The sequence below is a fragment of the Rhinolophus hipposideros genome (genome assembly GCF_964194185.1).
Source record: "Rhinolophus hipposideros genome assembly, chromosome: 11".
Classification (NCBI taxonomy): domain Eukaryota; kingdom Metazoa; phylum Chordata; class Mammalia; order Chiroptera; family Rhinolophidae; genus Rhinolophus; species Rhinolophus hipposideros.
In genome coordinates, this window is record NC_138057.1 from 8,172,205 (window position 1) to 8,197,643 (window position 25,439).

The 25,439-nt window shown below is 42.4% G+C and overlaps 1 protein-coding gene and 1 pseudogene across 4 annotated transcripts in view; both read left to right on the forward strand.

Annotated features, from left to right (window-relative positions):
• Positions 1–20,390, forward strand: part of ERCC6L2 (ERCC excision repair 6 like 2) — a 119,355-nt gene extending 98,965 nt beyond the window's left edge. For all 3 annotated transcript variants that reach the window (XM_081066810.1, XM_081066809.1, XM_081066811.1), the window contains exons 18-19: positions 10,631–10,812; positions 18,181–20,390. In XM_081066810.1, coding sequence (XP_080922936.1) covers positions 10,631–10,812; positions 18,181–19,147 — 1,149 coding nt within the window. In that variant the 3' untranslated portion in view covers positions 19,148–20,390. The remainder of the gene's footprint in view (positions 1–10,630; positions 10,813–18,180) is intronic.
• Positions 12,689–13,440, forward strand: LOC308504687 (ribosome biogenesis protein NSA2 homolog; annotated as a pseudogene). Its single transcript has one exon. The product of its transcript is annotated as a ribosome biogenesis protein NSA2 homolog (transcript).
• Positions 20,391–25,439: the final 5,049 nt, after the last annotated feature.

Consider the following 25,439-nt stretch of genomic DNA (forward strand, 5'->3'; position numbering starts at 1 on the left):
TATATTAAGATAAGGGCTAATATACTATCTTTTCCATCTTTCCTTTGGTTTCTTATAGTTGATACTTTTATAAATAATTTTTGTTTATGGAACACATTTTATAGATGTCTTGAATGAAAACCTATCTCTCCTAAAATAAATTTCTAGTTATACCTTTGTTATATAGTAATAATACAAACAATATAAAATAAGAATTTGTTTTTCCTCAAATGGTACTTGGATACTTTACAACCACTTCTGAAGACCTCTTATTTTAAGAGATATCTGATAACAAGAGGAAAAACTTGTGTGATTTATGGTTAAGCTCAGACCGAAAGAAATGTTTTAAGTAGGTGAAGGAACTGATAATACCTTTATTAAAGTTAATTTGTTCTTTTAATATATGGAAGTACGTCACAAAACTTAGCTATACCTGTTTGTGATGTGGTGCCTCATTTTTTCAATCAACTGCATGTTTTCAACTTAAGTTTACTTAAAGTTTTCTGAAAAGAAATGTACAAAGACAGCATTCAATTAAGGATTAATCACTATGGCAACTGAGATGTGGCAACTGAAAGGGGGAGGATGTATTCTCCCGTCAGTTTCCTGCCAGCTGTCATAGTCAACCTCTGCTGCCTGAATCCAAGCCAAAATATAGACTGTGACCAACTCTAAGAAACTATATCTGTATTTTTATAAATTGGTACAAGTATCAGACTATAAAAGAAGACTTAATCCCCTGAATTGGATGACAGACACTTGGCACTCTCGCCAGTATTTGACAGAGAAATAACGGGTCGCTTTGTAGTAAAACCTGGATTAATAGTAAACCCTTCTTTATGTTATTGCAGTGTGGTGTAAATGAGAGAACTAAGCATGCTGTCAGCCTGGGGGCGGTGGGTGGCATGGGGGAGAGTGCCTTTTATATAACCAGTGCAGGTTTAAGCACTGTTCAGAGTACTGTAAATACAAAATGTTGTGTTAGTGAGAACTTCTCTGTCTTGTATTTGTATTAGATTGGCATTTTGTAGATGATTTAAAGAAAGGATTTCTAGGAGCTAGGGTGGATTTGATTGCAGTATGTTTATACAGCTTTTGGAGACAGCAAGGAGGGATGGACTGTTTACAATGAGCAGACTTTGGGGAGATATAGCATTCCATTATCCTATTTTTCAGGAGAGTGAATGGCATGATGGTTTAAAGTAATTGTTCACAAATGACTGGTTTATGAAGTAGTCCAGTAAGTAAGGTTTATGGTTTCAGCATGTAATGGAATTAACTCTTACTGGGTGGGATTTTTCATGGTCTTATCATTTTTCTTTCTATAGTTAGATGTTAATTTTATGGTGTTTGTAACAGAAAGTTATTCTTGCAAGTAATTTTAGTAGAGATCAAGGTTTTTTAAATGGTGTGTATGAATGTATGAAATTATGTGATTAGTGTTGACATGAGAAAAGCTTTTGTGTTTCTAGCCTTAGAACTAGGATTGATTCAGAAAGATAGTGTGTCATTTGTGAAGAACACCTGTTACCTAGCCAGCGGAAGGAGAATCCGGTGTTAACTATACGCATATATACCTGTTGCCCTCCTTCCTCACCATGGCGTTATACCAGGATTAGTGGGTAACGTGACTAATGTGTACAAAACACATTAAACTCCTTGAAAGAAAGGCATTAAATGTACTCAGAATATAATATAAGTTTGTATTATTATAATTATGATTATTGATTATCAGTAGGGGTGTTGAGTGAAACTCCCTCTGTTATGGTCTACACTGACCTGTCATTATTTTTGTTTTTCATAGTACCAATAGTAGACTATGTTAGTATTCCATTAAAGGTACCTAGTCTAGTCCTGTGATTTTAGAGATGAAAGACCTGCCTTGAACTGTGGTTGGTTTGTCATGAAAAATACTAGAGAAAAAAATTTTATTTGAAAGGAATTATAAACTAATTTGGCAATGGACTAGACTGACAAAAGTAATCTTTGCTTATTAGGAAATAGTTTGAAACTAACCCTTCTCCCAGCTGGTCATTGTTCCAATTGCACAGAAGATAGATATGACTTCTTTGAACACTTCCTCTGTTTAGAATAGTTAGAAGATTCCAAATAGGTAAAAAACACTATTTCGTCAAAGAATGCCTTCTAAGTAACAGTATTAAAGCTTACAGATACAAGGTCTCATGGAACTCTGACAGACTTAGTGACTTCAATAATGTTGAGCACTTAGCCCTTTTCAAATTATATTGTATCCCTCTCTGAAAGCCATGGTATCAATTGGACATGGCCACTTAATGGAAACACCTATTGCCTTATCATCTGTTGGCCATAGTGCCGTATAGGAAACCTACTTGAGATGGGAGGACATGGAGAACGGTGTCAGAAAGATAATCCTATTCGTACATGACCTTATGAGCTTTCCTTGTCTAGCACAGAAATCTGAGCAGCCACTGTAGGGCTTAATTTTCTGTTTTCCACAGTCCTGTGAAATGTCTTACTGTGGTTTTTTTTCCACGGCCCACAGAGCCTATTTCATTCTGGCCCTAGGCTGCTTTTCCAGTGTTACTCCCAGACACTCATTCACGAGTATTGACACTAACTGTGTGCCAGGCCCTGAGCTAGACACTGGGGACATAAAGGCAGGCAACCTCCTCCAGTCAGCCCTCAGCTTACAAACCAATCTCCAGACATGCTCTGGGCTCCTTTTACCCTTCCATGCCTTTGCTCCTGGGGGGTTTGTGTTCCATTTCACCTGTGTCTGCCTATTGAACTCCTCGCCCTTGTATCATCTGTGACAGCTTTCCCCTAAGGCTTCCCCAAAGCAGTGTAAATGTCTCCTTTATTTTTACTTTGTGTGTATCTATATAGCTCTTATCACATTGCATTATGTGATATTGTATATACATCTAGAGAATGCTTTTAGCTGCAAGGAATAGAATAAGCATCTAAAAGGGCCTACACATAGGTCATTAACTAACTAATGTATCAGCAAGTCTGAAGGGAGGTCTTTCCAGGGTTGGTGCTACAGCCCAGTGACATCGTAAGGATTCAGGCTGTTTCATTTCTGCTCCCACTATCTTTAGTAAGTGAACTTGTGGTCCCTGGGCCTTTTGCCTCGTGTTGCAGGATGACTCCTGCATCTCAAGGACTCATGCAAATGTATCCAGAAGCAGGAAGGCTGGCTCTCTTCATGTACCTCTCTTTTATCAGGGAGGAAAATCTTTCTGCAGAACACAACTGCCTTGACTACCCTCAGTTTCTCCCCCAAGGACTGAGAGAGCAATCGTCCTTCCCTGAGCACATTTCTCAGAGAACCCCACTTTTGCTCAGACAACAAAGAGGGCGGCAGTGTCTGTTGACGGGCCATCAACAACGCCTGACACCATTTCCCTGGTGAGACTGTGAAACGCTTTTGCTTTAGGAACTGCATCTTAGTCTGTTAGTCACATTGAGACAGGTTAGTTAGTATGACATCAGGCAGTCAGGAATTCCCTAGTGAACTGAGCAAAAAACAAAACACTGACCAAAAACAAAACACTGGCCTTTTTTTTTTTTTAAGTTTTCAAAATAACACACTCTTCACAAAACAGAAACATCAATCATGCCCCAAGGCAGCAAAGACATTTCAAAGGACATTTTGAAAAGCCTCCCCCAGGCTACACAACAGAAGGAATTTAATAAACACTTTAACAGTAAGCACCAGCACTCCAGCATTCCCCCTCCCAGGTAGAAATAAAGGTATATAAACACAAGCTTTTGCCTTAGCTAGTGAGCTTCTCAGTTTCCGGTACCCTCTCCTGCTTGGGAGCTATAAACTTTCTCCTGCTTTTAATAAACTATCTTCCTTTACAACTGTTTGCCTCTGCCTGGTCCACATGTCCATTCTTCAGCTTCACGAAGCACAATCCCGACCCACACACAGAAATTGCCGGCAGATCCTACATCAACAGGACCTACTGATTTTAATTAAAATTCTGGTAGATGCTAAATAAAGCCTTCTCAAAAAGATTCTATAAGTGAAAATGTGAAGAATGACTCTAGTTTATTGGTATAAGCATAAATTCTTGTGTGGTGGACTGGTTTTAGGCAGGATGAATATGTCTGAACTGTGGTCCTTGATTAAATATGGAATTTGTGATAGTTTTGCAAATTTCCCGAGGAAGATAATATTCCTTTTAACATAACCAGAGTCAGTTCTCACAGCTTTTATGGCAAGATTATTGGTAAGTTGATGTTTTATTTTAAAGGTGTTACTCATCTAGTAGCCAAGTTACTATCGGAATCAAAATCAGTTATATAAACAGTTTTCATGAATATTTAGCATTAACTACTTCAAAATGGAATTAGAAATATATATCTTACTGTATCTTATTCAGTATTTAAGGCTATCCTGTTACTGCTGCCAGGTAAAATAATGAATACCCCCTCATCCTTTGCCCAAAGTGGCATCTAAACCTCAACTGCCCAATGAATCATTGGGTCTCATATCTTATGACACATCCAATGTACACTGTAGACGTTTTCTCCTGTTAATCTGCCTCTGTTAATTTGATGATTAGCCCAGCTAGAAAAACAGAAGGTGGGGAAAAGGTTATGTTTTTGTGCCCCACCCCACAGACCAAAAAGCTTCAGAACTACTACTTAAAGATCATATGAAGAGAGTCACCTGATCATTAAATTCAGTGCTAGTGGGACATGCTTACAATTGGCCTTTCTCTATGTGAAAGCTTTACTTCCTCCCCTACATGACGCAAGAAAGCAAATCAGAATAGGAGAGAATAAAAATGATGTGGTTATAGGGAATCTAATTTATTAAAAAAGTGAATTATTCAGAGGTTTAAGGGTTTTATTATGTATTATGAATTATTTATTAATTAATGATAATCTGCATCACACATCACAACGAGTCGCAGTGTCTCTGTGTCTTCTGTGGCATGGTGCTTCACATAGTCTCCCTTAGATGCTGGAGAGCCATTGGTGGCCTTGTAACCAAATCAGCCTGTATTTACTCTAGCTGGAGGCCGTGGAAGAGGGAAGTGAGGTGCCTAATCTCATGGGAAGTGCCAGCCACCGGAAAGGCAGGCAGCGGGGGGTGCTTGCCAAGCAAGGCTTTTAATTTTTTTTTTTTCCGTCGACACCACCCTTCTGTGATCTTTTCATATAACAGGTACTATGTAACATAGAACATTCAAGTAGTCTTTAGAGAAAATTTTACAGAAATATAAATAAAACATACATATAAAGATTTGAAGCTGAGATCAGGGCTACAAGATGCTAAGGACCTATTTATTCATTGCTACTTTCTGGAATGTCTATAAAGACTGGTAGAATTATGAATTTTAAATATGGAAGAGACAGATGGGAGCTCCAGATCCAAATTCCCCATCCCTAGATCCTGATCCCCAAATCCCTCATTATCCCCCAGGATAATGAGGCTCAAAAAGATATAAAACCTCCCCAAGTTTATACAGCATGTGGCTGGGTAAGGCCCGGGCCCCGGGCCTGTGGTGCTGAGTCCAGTGCTCAGACATCTCCCCGAAAAGCCCCGATCCTGCCCTAGCCTTTGTAGGAGGTATTAGAGGTACTTTACACCCTGGCCACCTGCCTGTGGAGGGCTGAGGGAATGAGTGAGCACTCCTCATTGCTCATCTGCAGGCTTTGGTGAAGGTAACGGCCACCATCTCACCTGGCCCTTTCCCACAGGTCGGCTGCTGTGGTCATGAATGCAGTGCCTTCCCGTTAACAGATCCCAGGGAGATGGGGCTTTCATGTTTCTATTTGTATAGTGTATGCTCTCCCGACGCTGTCAGAATCATAGTTACAAACTTGAATCTCTCTCTCACCCCCCAAAAAGTTTTAGATTTGCCTCAAGTGGTTTTTTTTTTTTTTTCAGATTTGAATGTCATTTTTAAACATATACAGAAAATTTGACTTCAGTATATATTTGTGGTGGGTCCTCTAACCAGCTGCCTTTTCTCTAGAGAGTGAGTGAAGGGGGTAGCATGGTTGCCTTAGGTGTTTGTTGAGTATTGGAAAACTGCATTTACAGTAACATTTCCTACCTCCAGCCAGATATCTTGAATGATTACTTTGAAGAAAGGGCTTTTTCACACTTGTACAAAGATCCTTAAAACTTATTGTCATTTTAGGCTCTCAGATGCTGTTGGAATGAATTTATTTACATGTGTTATATGTTTTCATAGTACCCCTGATTCCCTGCTTTGCAAAGACAAGCAAGTTTATAACTTTTTATGTGTTTACAGGGTTGGCCCTTACCCAAAGAGAGGTTTTTAATCTTTTGTTTGAACAGATGTGTAAACAAAAGCATTGCTGCCTCTCAGACTTCACCATTTAAGGTTTAATGAGGAAAAAAACGAAAGAGCACTCGATGTTTTTAAGCTTTATGGCAAAGTTGGTGTGATCAGGTCAGTGTGGCCTGTGGCAACACATATGCCCACCGGCAGCAGTGACCACAGTGTGACATTCTGTGCTACTCTCAGGAACAAAGTGTAGACCAAAGAGCTCTCCTATGGTGGGCACATCCTCTGGTGATTTTAAAATCCAAACTTTAATTATTCTACTCAGTCTACTCAGTGGGTCAAAACCATCAGGACCTTCCAGCCGTTGAATATATCCTTCCTGCTTCCAGTTTCCTCCATAACTAATCCAGCCTAACCATCTGGTTATGGGAAAAACAGTACATGTCACTGTTAAAAACACATTGCTCTTTGTTCTGACATATGCTCTCTGTAAGGTGTTTTCTGGAGAAACCAGCTCCACAGATAGATTCATTCCAAAATTGCTTCACAAAACATTTCAGTAATTTCTGGTAGCCAACTGTGGACAGCCTGCACACCCTATCAGGTCGTTCTGCTTCATTGAGCACTGTTCCCTCCAATTCCCCTGCTCCATGGGGGTATAGATGAGCAGAGAAGAAGGAATCAGCATTATCTGTGCCAGCTATTGATGTGTCTCCAGGAATTAGGTCATGGATTTGACATAATGATAATGAATGAGTTTGAGTCCAGTTTACATAATCTGGCCATAGTCCCTGTACTTTGCTTTATAATAAATTATAACTGTCACTACAACTGCAACTGCAACTATGGCACTATTTTCCTTGTATCACTAAAGGATACTATTGTAAAGGAATTAATCTGTATTGGATTGGATGCAATCGTAAAGGATACTATTTTACTGTAAAGTAGTGAAACTAGATTTTATAAGAAGAGCACCAAATGTTTATTAATTAACAAAATTTTGTTTCACAGCCTTCTTTCGAAAATGGAAATATGAACCTAAATTTTTTTTTTTAATATAAGATAGGATATTAAGCCCATGTGGGAGACAAATGCTTTCCCCGTTTTACTGTTGTATAAAATAATCAGGTTTTAAAATGTAGAATATGTGGAAAAAACTAAAGATCCACATGTCTGATAGCTGTGGTTAGAAAAGCTGAATCTTCCTGAAGAATTCATAAAACTGATTTATGAAAACTGTATCTGTACAAAATATGAGCTTTGTAATGCTGCCAGTGTCAGAAAGGCCCAGCGCAATCATTTAAATTGTAGTATATTGCAGGGAGTGTTCTTGGTTGGCCCACTTCCTTCTCTTTCTGTTTATTCCTTTTACCCTCATGTAAACATTCCCATCTCTCCAAGAAAGAATGGGTAATTCTTTCTTGGGGATCATCTAAGATAATGAGCCTTTTTATTAGGAACTTTTAACATTCATCTTACTTGCTTGTAATGTAAAATAAATGCATCAAATCTCTTTCAAATTTATCTTTAAAGATCAGCATTTTCCTCTCTTCGTGTTTTAAAATTTAAGAAATTATGTCTTTAAGGAAAGTACTTTGAACATTTTGTGTTTGTTTGAGTCACAGTAGACTTTGAAAGAAGTCAATTTATTTTCATTAGAAATGGTTTGCTAATAAAGAGCATATAGTTATGTCTTATGTTTTGTCTTATGTTCAGTTTATTTCAGTAAAATGAACCTGGAATATGAGTTGATATAAATGATTTATTTTAAAAATGAAAAAATCTAAATGTACCATTTTTTTAAAGAAATGAACTTGTCAATTTTATGTCCCTAAAGGGTATCTTGTATATGTATATATAAGGGTATTTTGTATCTTTGTATTTGTAAATATCTTTGTTCTCAACTGCAGAGCATGGTAGCAGGAACATAAGTGCTTAGTAAATATTTGTAAAATGAAAAGCTATTCTCTACCCACATTCATTGATATGTGCCACTTCAATCGCACTGAACTCCTATAAAAGAAAAATATGTCATCAGCAAGAATCTTTGTCTAGTAAACTCTTGCAGTCTCTGTATGTCTGAAAATTTTCTCAAATGATAGTTTAACTGGGTGTAGAATTCTAGGTTGACAGTTTTTTCTTTCTCTGCACATTGAAGACATCTCATTATCTTCTCATGGTAGTGGTAATGTTAATCAGAAGTCTGCCTTTAGTTTGATTGTCATTTCTTTGTGGGGTAGCCTGTCTTCTCTGGTATTTTTTAAAGATATTCCCTCTCTCTGTGATATAACAAAGTATAAATTTATTTTCATTTTTTCCACTAGAGATTCTCCTTTTTTTAGTTTGAGTATTCATGCCTTCTTCAATTCTCTGCCATTCTCTTTGGCATTATTTCTTCCATTTTATTTGTTCTCTCCTCCTGGTATTTTAGAAATTTTGGTATATCTTCTATCTCTTAATTTTTTTCTTTTTCTTCTTTATGTCTTCCTTTCTTTCTTTTCCTCCCTCCCGCCCTCCTTTCTCTCTTCTCTCTCTCTCTCTCTCTCTCTCTCTCTCTCTCTCTCTCTCTCTCTCTCTCTCTCTCTCTCTCTCGTTTAATCTCTGTACTGCTTTATGCTATGAGTTTATCAACTATCTTTGTAGGGCTGTTTAGTATGCTGTTTAACTTCATATTTTGAGTTTGTTTCTATCTCTATTTTTCATTTCAAAACTGTATTTCTGTTTTAGAGTTTGTATTTGTTTTTTTTCTCAGATCTGCCTATGTAATAACCAGTTCTTTCTAATGAATTCTATCCCCTCGTTTGTCTTTCTGGACATGTTCATTGTTTAAAGTCTCTTTCAGATTGCTTTATTATCTATAATTTCTCAGGTATTGATTCTCACATTTGTTGCATCTGCCCACTTTCATGGTGGTGAGTTTTATATGTTCTTTATAATTTTTGCCTAAATTCCCCCCACCCCACCTCCATTGGTATAACAAGCATTTTCCAGATTATGGAAGTCTTCCTATGGTATATTTTTGTATTCATCCCTCATTGAGCTATGATTTTCACTAGTTGTAGGCCAGTTTTTTTATGATAATTCTTAGCTTAGATTTTTCCATACCTCCCAAGTGCTACAAAATAAGATTCCACAAATAGCACAGGCTGGGCGTTCCTTTTATTTATTTTATTTTATTTATTTATTTATTTATGTGTGGTGTTTTTTGCCAGCGATTCTTTCTATCTAGAGTAAGAAGGTAGCCTGCTTCTACCCTGTGTCTTTATCAGGTTTCCCTAGCTTTAATTTGCAAATTGGATATCCTTTTAATTCCTGCTGTGTTTTTGGTTGGTTGGTTGGTTGGTTTTTTAATTCAGAGAGTTAAATCATTTTCATCTCCCCTCTACACATGGGGGCCCTGCAGACTATAACTTAAGACCCTGTCCTTGGAGGGGTACTGAGCTTCAGCTCCCACTCACCACTATGTTACTTCTTTTTGGCACCTAAAGATTATCCCTTCTTACTTTTAGCTCAGATACAATGTTGTTGTTGTTGTCGTCAAATTGTATCCAGTATTTCTCTTTGGGGAATGAGATGGCAACTTTCCACATATTCAGTGTACCATCTTGTCAGGGAAATTGGAACCATATAGTTTAAAATTATTTTTTCTTGACCTACTGTTTTAAACAATTTATGTCAAGCAAGCAACCCATAGTCTGTAAAATAAATAAAATTCTATCCATAATTTCAATCAACTTATATTAGCATCTTAAAAATCACTAAATACTCTTGAAATCCAGTAGAGAGGAACAGTAGGATTTGTGAAAATGGTTTCTTATTTAATGATCACATAAAGATTGTTGTTTTTTTAAATTTGACTACTTATATAAAATTAAATAACTGGAAGTCTGGTTAATAATTTTGAGAGAAATTAATAATGATAATGAGAGAAATTAATAATGATAATGAGAGAAATTAATAACAATAATGAGAGAAATTACTGAATTAAAAAATTTAAAATATCCCATTTTCATGCCATTATTTATACAATTATCAATTTTTATCCTCATTTAGAATAGTGGATATTAGCCTGTGTCAGTAGGCCCACAGTCTTGACAATAGAAATATCATGTTGTCATCACTTTAAGAAAGATATATCTTTAACATATATCTTAAACCATAGATATAATGGAAACATCATAATATTGCCATTACTTTTATATCTTTAAGAAAGCTCTAAAACATATTCTTTTTAAATATCTAGGTTAACATCTTCTAACAATGATGTCAGTTGGAGAATATGATAAAAATACTTGATTGATTATAAAGAGTATTGAGGAAAAGTAACACAGCCTCATTTGACCAAAAATGACTATTTTTTGAGACAGTTTTTGCTTCCTTCTTTTTTTCAGACATATAAAGAAAAAATGAAGGCAGATACATTGACACATACAAAGAAAGAACTACAAGCAAGTGAAGGAGGCATTTCATCTCCCCTTTACATTTCACATCCTGTGAGCCAGAAGAAGAAAAAAGTCTATCGTACAGACCAGACCACATTTATACTTGGAGAAACACCAAAAGGGATCCGCAGGTATGTCGTCTGTAACAACATTGGACTTCAAGAATAATTCCCAAAAGAAATATAGCTCCTTAGTAAAATACACAAATTATTTGAATTTTAACCATACCTGGTATCTTAAAATATCAAATTCAGAAAAATATGAATTTGTACAGTTTAAAAAATAAAATTCCCAATATTTTAGATGGTTTTAGAAAGCTAATCCCTGAATTGGTAAATCACTTGATACAGATAAATGATATTCTTAAGTGCATTGTATTCACTTACTCATTGGATATTTACTGAACACTTAATATGCACCCAGGCATTGTGCTGGGTGCTGAGTATACATTGTAAAAAAAAAAATAAGTAGAGCTAACAGTGCAGTGGGATGGGGCTGGCATTGAACCACCAAATTTTCAAAAATAAAAATAACTTATAAATAACTGATTCTAAGATGGCATAAGAAAGAAGGGGACAGACCTCCTTGATAGAGAATAATGGGATTGGGAGGGGTGCAGGTACCTTTCTTTTGGGTAGTCAGGGAAGACCTCGCTACACAGGTGACATTTAAGTTGTGTCGTGAGGAATAACTGAACAAAGAACCAGAGTAAGAACATCCCTGAGGATGGAAGAGGTTTGGTGTGTCTGAGGAACCGAGAGACTTAGTATAATAAACCAAGCAGAGAGCGGCAGGAGATGAAGGTAAGAGATATAGATGGAGCTGGAGCACGCAGAGCTTCCTAGATGGTGGGGAAGAGTTTGGGTTTTGTCCCAGATACAGTGGAAAGCTGTTGAAGCATGACATAATCTGATATATATTTCTAGAAGATTGTTCCAGCTTCTGTGTGAAAGAGGGCAGAGTGGACTAGAGGAGACCATAAGAACTAGGTGATGATGATTTGCAATACAGTGGTTGCCATGGAGACACAGCCAGATGGATTTGTTTGGTGTTAGACTGGTTGTTGGAAAAGAGGGAAGACAGGATTATTCTCAATTTTATGTCTTGAGCAACAGATGGATTTTACTGAATGGGGAAAAACAGGAGAGAAACAGTCTGGAGTTTTAAAAGAAAAATCAAGAGTTCTCTTTTGCTCGTGTTAAATTTATTTAAGGTTCTATGGACATGTCAAATAGGCAGTGGATCTATAATACCATTCTGGGATTTGGAAACTGGAGATATAAATTTAGAAGTCATCAGCACAGAGATGATAAATTGTTTTTAGAGCCATAGACCTGGGTAACTGCCTAGGAACAGGGCACAGAGAAGAAAGAAGCAGCCGCGGGACTGAGCCTGGAGGTGACAGTGGCCTACTGTGTAGGAGGCGTAGTGTAAGATCCTAAAGTCCAAGTGAAGTAAGAGTTTCGAAAAAGAGGGCGCTCTTAACTTTATAAACGTTGCTAAGAGCCAGACGCAGATGACGTGGGAAAGTGCCCCCTGCAGTTAGCAGCAGAGAGCTCATTAGCTGCCTTACTGAGCAGTCTGAGTAGGCACATGCTGGGGTGAGGCGCACAAACAGTGAATGGGGGGCGGCCGCATGGCTCAGTCGTGTAGAGCGCGAGCTCTCAACAACAAGGCTGCCGGTTCAATTCCCACATGGGATGGTGGGCTGCACCCCCTGCAACTAAGATTGAAAAACAGCAACTGGACTTGGAGCTGAGCTGCGCCCTCCACAACTAGATTGAAGGACAACGACTTGGAGCTGATGGGCCCTGGAGAAACACGCTGTTCCCCAATATTCCCCAGTAGAAAAAAAAACAACAAAAAACAGTGAATGGGCAGACCCTGTGACAACTCTTCAAGTTTGGATGTGAAAAGTAGCAGTAGCTGGGAGGCCTGAAAGCTGAGAGCTTCTTCACGCCCAGAGGGACTGCGCCCGGTGTCTCAGCAGGTGTAACCATGCCATAAAACGAATATATTGAGTTATACCATAAACACTATGGATATCGTTTGGGTTACCATGAGAAAAAGAGAAAGAAGGAAGGTCGAGAGGCTCATGAATATTTAAAGAAGGCAAAAAAGATGATTGGTCTCAAAGCTAAGCTCTACCATAAAGAGCGCCATGCTGAGAAAAGACAAATGAAAAAGACTATCAGATGCATGGAAAGAGAAACACCAAACAAAAGAATGATGAAAAGACTTCACAAGGCTATCTACTGGACAGAGAGGGACAGGCCCCAGCTAAAGTACTTTCCAATATGATTAAGTAGAAATGAAAAGAGAAAGTAGGAAAATGGGAAGTCTCTCTGCCCAAAGTTGGTGCCCAGGGAGAAACAGAGATATTAAGTTATTAGAGCAGGAAAGAGAAAGAAGAAAGCATGGCAGAGGATGGTTACTAAAGTCTGCTTTGTCGGAGATGGCTTTACTCAAAAACCACCTAAATATGAAAAATTTATTAGGCTGAGGGGTTCCTGTTCCCAGAAGGCCCATGTAACTACTGAGAGCCACCTTCTGCCTGCCAGTACCAGATGTAAAGAAGAGTTCCCTCATCTCCACTGTATACAGCTTTGGGTGTTACTACCAAGGGTACGCTCACTGAGGTGGACGTGGGCGAGTTCAGCCTTGTGACACAAGGAGGAAAGGTTATTTGGGGAAAATATGCCCAGGTTACCAACAATGCTGAAAATGATGGGTGCATAATTGCAGTCTTACTGGTTTGACAGCAGTCTCATACAAGTAACTCCTTATAATTATTGAAGACTCCGCACCAATCAGGAAAACCACCTTCACTGTGATGTTTCTAAGTACTGCCAAAGAGCTTACATGGCTATGGTCATCAAGAGAACTATTTATTCTATTGTAAAGAATATTAAAATGGCCCAGTTTTACAAAAAAAAAAAGCAGTAGCTGGAGGGCATTGTGGGATCATGGGTAGGTTTTTTAAGTTGGAAAGATGGCAGAACCTGTTTGTATGTTGGGAGAACAGACTAATAGGGAAAAAGGAGATCATGCCAGAAAGGTGGTAACAGCATGCAGTCCTGGAGGTAGTGCAGAGTGGGATCCACGGGCCAGTTCTAGCCTTTGAGAGGCACGGAAAGAGAAAAGATGAAGACAGGCCCAGATATAGTGATATTTCCTCAATTAATTGAGAAAGTCATCAGTTCACCGCGAGAGAGATTTAGGGAGAGAGAAGTTGTGAAATCATTTATAAAGTAGGAAAGCAACTTTAGTGGGACTAGAATTCCTGGGTGATGTTAAGTCCTTGTTTGAGAGCAAGGCCAGGAAAACCACCTGTGCGGTCGTGCAGACTTCATTCAGCAAGCCTCAGTGGCCCAGTTGCAAACACAAAATAGGGAGGTGGCTGGGTTTTCCTAGGGGTTAGAGTGGAGGGAGAGAGAAGTAAGGGAGGTGAAGGATGTTTGCGAAGGAGTGATTATAAAATTGAACCTAAGCTGGACGAGGAGATAGTGAGAAAGCAGAGAGGCGGTGAATTGGACAACTTGATTCCAGCATTGGTGTCATGAGGTAACTGAGCAGCTGAGTTGGAGCATGAGATGATTGAATTCAGGGGTTTGGGGGTGGTGCGGTTAGTGGTAACGACAGTGGCAGTGTAGGAGCTTGGGAATAGGGGCCTGACATGGAATTGAGTCTTTGCAGGTGAGGTAAGAAATTGGTGGTCCAGGAGTTGGGTGAGACGTCCACATGAATATTGATAATAATTATCAAGAATGATGGCAGGGGACGGATAGGAAGTACCATTAATCCAGAATCTTCAGTGTTCAGTTCCTAACAGGAAGCAACTAAGGAGTGAGTTAACAAAATGGGGGAGAGAATGGTTTAGCTGGATAGCATAAACATGATAGAGTTTTTGAAAAAACAGTGGTCTGGAAGCAGCAATGTGAAGCATGAACCCTGAGGTTGAAGGGTGTCAAGTATGAGCCTTGATTTGCAAGGGCTACATGGGAGGAGGCAGTATCACGAGGCAACAGAGAGGCCGTTCGGCACAAAAGACACAGGGGAATTGGTAGATCATAGCCTGGTTCCAGGGGCACTGAGGAATGGTCGGGGGATTGGATTAGATCAAGGACGTAGAGTAGAAGGAGATGGGATGCCAGTGGTTATGGTAACGAAGGAGTAGACTGCGGTAAACAGGGATGGGAGGCAAGGTCAAAATAGTTCTCATGGCCTCTGGGGACAGTCGTGGTGGCTTTCTGGGTTCCATATGCTTCCCTCAGGGGGTTGGCAACTCCCAGGCGATTGGTCCTTAGCTGCCTCAGGAAGGCTGGTCCCTCGACCCCTTGGGTGCTGCTGTGGCAGGTTGGGGCATGGCTCTCCGCTGCCCACCTTTGCCCAGAAAGGTAAACACTCCACATTGCTACAGCAGTGCATCTCCTCACAAACAGATCTATAACAATGATTTTTACCAGGTGTGCCTTTTCACTTTAGGAAATGGTTTTGCTAGGAGGTTGACCACCTACTATGTATTTACCAGTCTTTGAGGAACATGTGTTGTCATCCCCTTTAGCATGGTATATAAAAATATAAGTAAAGGATTAACAATGGTTAGTTTTGCCTCTCTTCTTTTTTTCTCTACCCAGCCTAGGGAATAAATGCCTCGTGCTGAGTAGAAAAGAGAAGGGTGTCTAATATTAGAATGCGAACATTTGAACTAGGGAACAGTGTCCGAACAGTTGACACCTCTTCCCTGCTCACCATCCTAGTTATGAGAATCTAGCCTGTTCCATTCTACAGCCCCACAGATGGTCTAAATAAAGCGTTCAGTCCTACCTTCCCTTCAGAAAGCTTAGGCAGAGAGAAAATGATCCTTTTAGCTGTGTTCCACCCCTGTTCCCCCAACTTCTCAAGAAAAGGGGAGAGAAACTTAAATATTATCCATGATACGTAACTACTCTGGATGCACTTACTGAAAGATGCCTATTTTGGGTTTCCTTTTTTTCCCCTCTAAGTGGCTTATGAGTGTCTACTCTACTAAATTTTCCTCACAAACTGGCCAGCTTATACCCCCTGGTTGTATCTTGCAGTTCCTTAAATTTTTACAGAAAATTCTTTTAAAGACCAAGAATTACGAAAGCAAGTTAGAAGGCAAAATAAAATGAATTGCAATTATAACTCATCCTGTGAAGGGCAGCCATGCGACATAATTGACGTGCATAAAATGGGGTTGGAAGCAGCTCTCCTCCCGGAGGTGACAGAATCACAGGGTCAAGGGCAAGGTCAGTACAGCAAAGGTGAAAGTCCTGTGGCTACTGCTGAGGCACCACCAAGCAGTGGATAAATAAAAGACATCAGCCCATAACCTTGCCAATAACGTAATCCTCACAGCACAAATATTTATTAGAAAGACCACGAAAATGGATTTGGAGATGATTAATAAACAAAATAATACCTCATTGTTTCATGTGAAGTGACAACTGGAACCTTTTCAGAACATGCTTGTTGCTTTTCCAACAAGAACATTGGCAATTTCCAGGACAGAAATTTGGAAGCTTGTTACTAAATATTTGGTTGGCAAGGAAAGTGGCTGTTAATCAGGCAGAGCTAGTGCCTGGATTTGGAGCAGTTACCAGGACCCATGTGGAGAGGACCAGAAGTCATGGTCTTTACCTGAAGCCACAAAAGAAAGTCATGAGCATGCAGTATGGATTGCCACAAAAATCAAAGGAAATACAAACTTTATAGAACCTGGTCTGGGTGGCAAAAGTAATAGTGACCTCACAGCTCCTACTTATACATTTAAATATATATATATTATTTTACCCTCAGGATTCTCTATTGTGTGCAGGATAAAATTCAGACTTCTGAAATTGGTACATGGACCCCTCGTGACTTTCAGTCTCTTCCTTGGCAGTTTCTACTGCCCCTCTGTGCACCAGGTCGTCTCAGAACTGGGCCTGTGCACAGACCCTCTCTTCCAGGAAGGCTTCCTCACTCATCTTACCTGACTGGCTCAAGGTGACATGAGAGAAGCCCTCCCTGCTGCCTTGCCTACTGCCACTCACTGGCCTGTTCTATGGGCACCAACAGAGCCCTGCATTAACCTCCATCATGGCATTTACCACTCTCTTCTGGTTTGATTTTCATGCATCTGTCTCCCCCAGCTAGACTATAAAGTCCTTGAAGAGAAGGAGCCTAGGACTTGTTCACTGTTGTATAGTTCCTACTACAGTGCCTAACAAACAAATGTTTTAAGGAAATATCTCAAATGTAGATATAATCCTAAAACTTTTGGGACTTTGAATCATGTGCTGCAACACCATCTATGGCTTTTGTTTAAAGGAATGTTTACAGGCATTGGGCTCTTCTGACTCCTGACCCAAACTCAGCATCAGCAAAGCAATGCCCTCTGTCATAATCTATTCAGGGTTCCATAACAAAATACCAGCGACTGGAGTTTAAATGACAGAAATTTCTTTCTCATAGTTCTGGAGCCTAGGAAGTCCAAGGTCAAGGTGCCAGTTGATTTGGTTCCTGGTGAGGGCTCTCTTCCTGGTTTGCAGACAGCCACCTCCTGACTGTGTCCTCTCATGGCTGAGAGAGAGCTCTCTGTTGACTTCTTATATGACCTCTTAGTGCCTTTACACCTCCTAAAGGCTCTATGTCCAAGTATAGTCACACTGGGGATTAGGGCTTCAACATAAGACTTTTGGGGGACACAGTTCTGTCCACAGCACCCTCACCTGAAGTAAAGAGCAGAGTCTAGTGCACAGGGTCCCTGAACAATCTCTCTGCCTCCATCTTACCAGGGTTCCAGAAGGCCCATTTCCTCACATATGCATATAACAACTTTTATTAGTCTCATACTGAGAATGAAACTTGCTTCTTCAAATAGCATCTCACTTCTTAGTTTATCTCTCTATACTGAACTCAGACCATTTGGGGGAAGAAAGAATCTAGGTTTATCAGTTTACAACTTTCCTTTAGGCTCATCAAAAAAAAAAAAAATGTGTACAATTTCTGTGTTGCATTTGTGTGGAAGAAGGGAAAAAAGGACAGAAGTGAAAAATTCCTTTCTTATTTCCTTGAATTTTCTCTTTTTCTATTTATTAAGGCCATTCTTTGACAATGTTATTTCATGGAACTTGAATGCAATATAGATTTTCAAATACAGATTACATAAATTATGATTCTCAGGTCAGTCATAAATTGGCTGACTAGAGGAGTAGCAGCTGGGATCCCATAATTCCCAGGAAATGCCTAATAGTATAAATCAGAATAATTTAAAAAGCTGCTGATTTTATGAGCTAAAATATTTTTTTCAGTAGTGTAAAGAAAGAGGTCACATTCTACTAGTGTAGAATGTATTTTTATTATGGAAATAAGCTAATGTATGCTAAATGAATAAGATTGCTTTGTTTCTATATTTTATATCACTGATGATGAGTTCTTTAAAAATAAACTGTAATGAAAATAACCGCTGGTTTTGTTCATTAAATTTTCAGAAAACAATTCGAAGAAATGGCTTCTTATTTTAATTTGTCTCCTGTAAAGGAATTTGCTAAACATATAACCAATGCCACATCAGAAGAACGACAGAAAATGCTAAGAGACTTTTATGCTTCTCAGTTTCCAGAGGTAAAAGAATTTTTTGTAGATTCTGCTGTAGAATTCATTAAACCTGCCTATGAGGAAGGAAAGAAAGTCATGAATAAGTCTGAAAAGAGAGAACCTCTGATAAAAGAAAGGCTTCCAGATTCTGAAACTTCGTCATTTAAAGATTCTACCAAAAAAACTTCTCAGATTTGCAGCACAAAAACATATAAAGAAAAATCAATTAAGCCTCAAAATCATGGTTTCTGTAAAGAGGTGCTTTCTAATGATGCAGAAACTAAGAAATTACTTATAAGCTCTGCCCAAGAGACTGACAATGGGAAAAACAGCCAAGTATCCAAAGATACTACAGCATCCAGTTTCCTGAACAGTAAGTCTGGAGCATATGAGACAGAGTTAGAAAATACCATGAAAAACCAGCCGGACCTCACAAGAACGGGCGTTTCAAGAAATGGGCCCCTTTTCAAAGTGGAAAACAAAAAGACAGAAAATCCAGCGTTAGAAAACATTTCTGTGGTAGGCTTGCTCGGTGACACCTCTATTCTTGATGACCTCTTTAAAAGTCACGGAAACAGTCCCACACGACTGCCAAAGAAAGTTCTTTCAGGGCCCATGCAAAAAGCAAAACAGAGACCGAAAGATTTCTGGGACATCTTGAATGAGCAGAATGACGACAGTCTTAGTAAGCTCACCGACTTGGCAGCAATAGAGACTCTGTGTGCAAAAGCACCCCTTGCTGCCTCCTCCAAAAAGAAAGAGGAGTTAGACGCTCCTCTTTGGAAATCCAATGAGAACTTTTTGTGGAAAAAGTTTAACTCAAGTGATACAGATGAAAACACAAGTAATGCGCAAAAATAAACACACAAATGAAGCACTTCACCGATGCACTTCTGCCGTCAATCTTTACAGCCCTGTGTTCCACACTAATTATGTTAACTTGAACACACTTGTGAACATCTAGCTTTAAACTCTGGCTCTAGGTTTGTTGTTTCAAGTCTAAAATGTTGTCATGTTGTCATTTGCTTTCCTGGATATTTTATCGAATCTTTTTAAAAATGTGATTTTATTATAGTATAAACCTCCATTATGGAATGGAAAAGATTCTGTATTTATCAGGAGACCTGGGGCATGTCTCTTACTGTGTAATTATGTGACCTTGGGTAAGTCACTCACCCTGGTGTACAGCTGTTTCCTAATACGGAAGGTGAAGAGCATGAACTTGATCAACATAAGCATCTTTCTAATTTAAAAAACTTTGGTTCACTCTCCCAAATTCTATTGAATCATAAACCAAATTATGTTCACCCTCCAATTCATGTGTCCATTGATGTGTTTCTTTCTTACTAACATTTGGAAAATTATTAAGTTAACTGTTTTCCTTTTCCCTCAGTATCATGTACTACTATTTATTAAATTACTATTATTAAATTATGACAGTAATTACTAGAACTGAATGTATGGTATTGTGTTAGGATAGTAAGTTTATAACTGCTCAAAATCAAAGGGTAATGTTGTGTAACTTTACCGTATGATGTGATGCAGTAATATCATTACTACCTTCACCACAGGACGCCAGTCTCAACTTTTTATGTAACTATTATGATTTAATCAACACAAGTCAAGCTTTGTATAGTAATTTTCTATCTCCAGTATAAAGGAATGAGTAAACATCTTATTTGAAACATATATTTTGTTGGATTTAATTTATATGATTGATAACCAATGGCGCGTGCTCAATGTCAAATTCATTTATTTGGAAACATCCCCTCAGCCCATGTGTGTACTGTGCTAGGAGCTTGAGGTGTACAGGTGTGGTACTGCTACAGAGAAAAGAAAGGAAAGGCTATCCGTAAGGGTCATGTCTGTGCAGTCCCTGGCATCATGCCTGGCACACGGTAGCAGGGACCTGTGGCTCTCCGGACCCACGTTCAAATGCACTGGAGAAACTGTCCCTCAGTTGAGCTCGCAGGGCTATGACAGGAGGAAGTGTCCAGAAAATAGGCATGAATCAGGAAATGGTGGTGCTCAGAGGACATTTTTACTGTATTAAGGGGAGAGGGCGTTCAGGGGACCCAGGATGAGGAGCCATTGCCCAGAAATCAAAAAAAAAAAAAAAAGAAATCTTTTCTCAGGGGACTGAATAGCCAAGTATGAGGGCTGTGAAATATATTTTATGTCATGACCAGTATATATGTATTAATACGTATGTATGTGATTGAAATACAATGTTTATTTCCCCTGAGGCACACTACATTCTGTGATACTTTTGTCTTCTGTTGCACTTTTCACTCTTGTGCACCTGTGTTTTTTAATGCTCTTATAACTCACTAACTTGATTTTGTGACCACTAATGATTGGGAACCACATTTTGAAAATCACTGGTTTTTGTGTGTTTTGTTTGTTAGTTGGTTGGGGTTTTTTTTTGTTTTTGCTACTTGCACCTGTGTTTTTTAATGCTCTTATAACTCACTAACTTGATTTTGTGACCACTAATGATTGGGAACCACATTTTGAAAATCACTGGTTTTTGTGTGTTTTGTTTGTTAGTTGGTTGGGGTTTTTTTTTGTTTTTGCTACTTGCAGTTGAGTCATGTTCAGACTTATCAGATGCTACATTTCACCACTGAGGTGCTTGCTACAAAATGAACATGTTGTGCAGCCTGGTGGACTTGACACATGACCATCGTCAGCTAGTTGTGCAATCAGCTGTTCAAGGAATTCGGATAAGCAAGTAGGTATCGCTTCACTGGAGTTCATACACCAGACAGGTGAGTTCAGACATTTCAATAAAAGTGCATCTCTCATAAAATAAAGTACGTTTTAAAGTTTTTACATAGACATGACCTTCAGTCAAAAAATGTTCATACAAATACCAGTTCTATACTCTTCAGATATAACGAAGTGATTTTACAGAGATTTTTATCAGTAATAGTCAAAATGGGTGCAAAAATACAGAGCTGAAGTTTGAAAATTACTTTCCAGCAGTTGTCAGTGAAACATCAGTCATTATTATCACGCAGGACCAGTGACAGGGGACACGCAGAGGGCAGGGTCCAGTGTGGAAAGGAGCCAGTCAGAACGTGTCAGAAGAGCGACTGTGAGGGTTGGCTTTCCCTGCAGTGGAGCACTTGCAAGATTTGGTTGAACCTTTGATGAATCTGGGAACAGACCCAATGAAGGGTGGACAGTAAGAATCCTTCCTACCCCAACCCACTGGCTGTGTGTCACCAAGTTCTGCCAAGTAAATAGGTGGCCCCAGGCAAATCCCCTGGCTACTTTCAGCCTGTTTCCCCTTTACATTTGAGATGGACTGTATCCATGGTGTTCAAGCATCTTTTTAAGCAACTGAACTCTAAATTTAAGGAAGCTCAATTATTTAAGGCAATTAAAATGGAGGTCTGTTGGTTCAAGCAGCTGCACTGTGGTTCCGGGGCGCAGTAGTTTGAAAACCACAGGGATGAGATCATTACTAAAAAACCTTCCAAATTCAAGTTTTGTGAGCCTAATTGCTACAATCTGTCTTTTTACTTCTCTTTAAAGCAATGATACAGTTTCTGGCTGCTAGCACTCAATGCAGTTATTAATGTTGGAAACTGAGGCAAGATATTGAGAGATTTGCATTTGAATTCCTTAGGGTTCCCTTAAAGCCCTGACACCACTTCTCTGAGTAAATTAATAACATCTGCAAGTGGTGTGGCTGGCGCTGAGGGGTCAAGGCCTTGTTTGCCGAGATGAGTTGCTGATACACTTTTTATCAGTCCAAAGAAAATGAGAAAGCCACCTGCCCCCTTCCAATAGTCAACTCTGCCTTCCTCCCCCAGCCACTGCCCTCTGTCCACATTGCTAATGCCCGACGACGTGGTCTGCCTGAGAAGCTCCAGGTGCCCTCTAGGTCCGTGCCTGACCCCCAACCCCAGCCTTCCCTCTCCCCCCAAGCACCCTGTTCAGCAACCTAATAGCTTTCCCTCCCCAACCCCTCTCCCCGGACACTATCACACTCAGGCCTCTGAACTCCTGGATCCCCCTGTTTTAGTAGAAACCTCACAGTCCTGCTCCATTTGGGGGGAAATCCCATCAGCAAAATTCAACAGGCTGAGCAAGGTGAGGGAGGAAGCTCTGAATGTCATACCTGGGACACTCCAGAAGCCAGATCACCGTGCACGGTATGGTCTGGGGCAACAATTCACTGACCTGCCGGGAAAAGGCAAAACCAGCCAGCCCAGGAAGCCCTTGCAGAAGTGCCACTTACTTCCTGAAATAGCCCAGGGCTGCCACATTGCCCTGAAAGACATAGCAGCTCCTGCAGTTCTTAGGGCACAGCCCTGTGTTGTGGGGTGTTGGGGTGCACAAGCAGGTCTCAGGAAGCTCAGTGTCCCCTACCAGGGCCTGTGAAGAAGGGTACAAGACGTGCTGGACAGAAGGCAGGCTCCCGGAGTCCAGAGAGGTAGAGGAAACATGCTTTGGGCTGGAATGATCAGAAAAGGCCACCCCCAAATTCTGGGGCATGGGTTGGTGGCCAGGCCTGAGAGAATGGGAAGGCCAGAACACCACTTCCTCCCGTCCCACCCTAGCCTTTCAAACCCCAGGCAAGCAGGAATGTGGCCCTAATAGAGAAATCTGTTTTGGATTGGCCAAAAGTACGAGCTTCCTACAATTAACTTAACCTCCAAGATACACTCGGAGGTTGGTGGGGGATGAAGGGCAAAAGGGCAGAGAGAGAGAGCGAGCCAGACAGAGAGTCTTGAGTGTCTGGGACCCGCAGAAGCACGCGGAGATTTCCCGCCTGATACCAGCCCTGGACACGGCCCGAGTGCAGCCAAGGAGGGCGGGGTGGCTGTTTGTCCTGTCCTCCCTCGCCTGTTACTCTGTGGGATGGTGTCAGCCACCCGTCGCCCGGCTGCTGCTCGGCCCTGCACACCCATCCCTAGGAGCGTCGCCGAGGGTATGGCCTGCCCCTCCCGCAGGGCCGGCAAACATTAGAGAGCGTATATAGGTAGAAATTGCTTCCACCAGGCCACCCCCCACCGCTGAGGATCGTGGCTGCAAACTCTGCTGCGGTGCCACCACACCCGAGGCGCTTTCGTACCGCCCCCCTCTCCCCACAGCAAGATAAGACTGTCTGCTCCTCCGAATCGGGGTCTTTTTCTCCTTTTGGGGAAAAGAGAAAGAAAGCTAATGAAATTACACTCGGTCGTATTGATGGGAAATAGAAAAGCAAATCCGAGGGCTTGCGCCTCGAGGGCGCGTTATCTGCCATTAGTCGCAAACCTCAGAAAAGTCCCCAAGTGCCTTCGTGCGCAGGAAGCGATGGGTGGTCTGCTGCTGCTCACCACCCGGCTCCCCCCGAAGAGGGAGGCACGGGAGGCGGAGGAGCAGCGCTTTGCAGGGTTCTGCCTCCCCTCGAGCTCCGGGAGCCTGGAGCGAGCGATTATACCCAGCCCCGCGGTCCGGGGCGCGAGGCGCGAGCAGGCGGCGGGGGGGGGGGGGCGGCGGGGGGGGGGGCGCGGGCGCGGGCGCGGGCGCGGGCGGGGGGCGCGGGCGGGGGCGGGGGCGCGGGGGGAGGGGCGCGGGCGGGGGCGCGTGGGGGGGGACGGGGGCGCGGGGGGGGGACGGGGGCGGGGGCGCGGGGGGAGGGGCGCGGGGGGGGACGGGGGCGCGGGCGGGGGCGCGGGGGGGACGGGGGCGCGGGCGGGGGGAGCGCGAGCGGGGGTGCGGGGGGGGGGACGGGGGCGCGGGGCAACCCCACTGCGGTGCGCGGGGCGGCGCTCCCCGCTGGCTCGGCCCTCCCGCGCGCTCACACGCGGGGCGGCGCGGACACCACTTCTGAGCCCCGCGGGGGCGGAATTCGGGTTGTGACAGGCGCCCCTGCGCCCTCCGCCGCCAGGGCCGGGGTGGGGAGAGGGGATCGCGCCGACAGGGTCCCCCGCCCGCCGCCCGCGCCGGTCGCTCCCGGACCGCGGACTGCGCGCGGCCTCTGGCTGTGAACCGCGGCGGTTCCTGCGGTCTGGCGGGCGGCCCGCTGGGAAACCAGCCTCTGCTGGATCCCGAGCGCGACTGAGGTCACGGGAATGAGGAGGGCGGAGGCGCGGGGAGGTGGACGGAAAGGTCGGCGAGGTGGACCTCCTGGCCGCCCCGAGCCTGCTGTCAGCTAGAGGCCCTGGGCGCCCCTGCGGCGCACACCCGACGGCCGCGGAGCTGACGGTCCGAGTTAGCAAACGGCTTAGCGCCTCGCCTCCCCGCACCCCGACAGGGGCCAGCTGCGCCGGGAAGCAGGCCCCCCGCGTGCTGAAATACTCCACCCCCAGCCTGAGCCCGCCCCTGCACCTCCGGGCCGAGCCGCCACATCTCCCCCGCAGCTGCCTTGCCCGCCTTCCACCTTCCTCCCGCCAGCAAAGCCGGCGCCCTCGGCCAAGTGCCGGTTCCCAGCCTGTTATCAAGTCCTGGAGAGAACGTCTCCGAAATATTTCCCGAATCCCGGTGCCCAAGGCCCGAATTCTCGCCCCTCCGCTTCCCATCTGGACCCCTGCAGACTGCTCCCTGGATTCCTAGGCTTTGGCCTCCTCCCTCCTTAATCCATTTTCCACACCGCTTCCTCCAAGAGCGTGTTAAAACACACAGGGACCTTGGCGGTTGTAAACCTATTTCCTCTGTAGAACAGGCCCTGGGAGGCTTGGACTCTGAGGGCAAGGGCTCCCGTTTACTGAGGATTTACTATGTGACATTTGTTAAACTTCAAGTGGATTTTCTCATTTAACCGCTCAACAACCCTTCTGGGTAAGTACTGTTATCATCTGTTTTGTAGAGGAAGACACTGAGGCACAGAGGGTCACACAGCTTGTGAGCAGTAGAGGCAGTCTGGAGCCAGGCAGGCACCCCTGAGTCTGTTTCTCCACCACTGCAGTGCCCTTCTGCAGAAAGCCCTGACCTTCCTAAGGAGCCTGGGATGACCCACAGCACCAGCTGTGTCCTGAGGTCCACATGGCAGCGACCACCTGTTAACTAAGTGGGTGGGGCAGGCGGGTGTCCGGTGAGGTTGGATCTGCACCGCCTCAGAGCCCCACCGCTGTTTTGAATGCACTAGTCACCTGAGGTTCTCGCTGGGCGAGTTACAGAACACTCTCCAAATTTAGCTCCTCCTGCTGGTCACCCA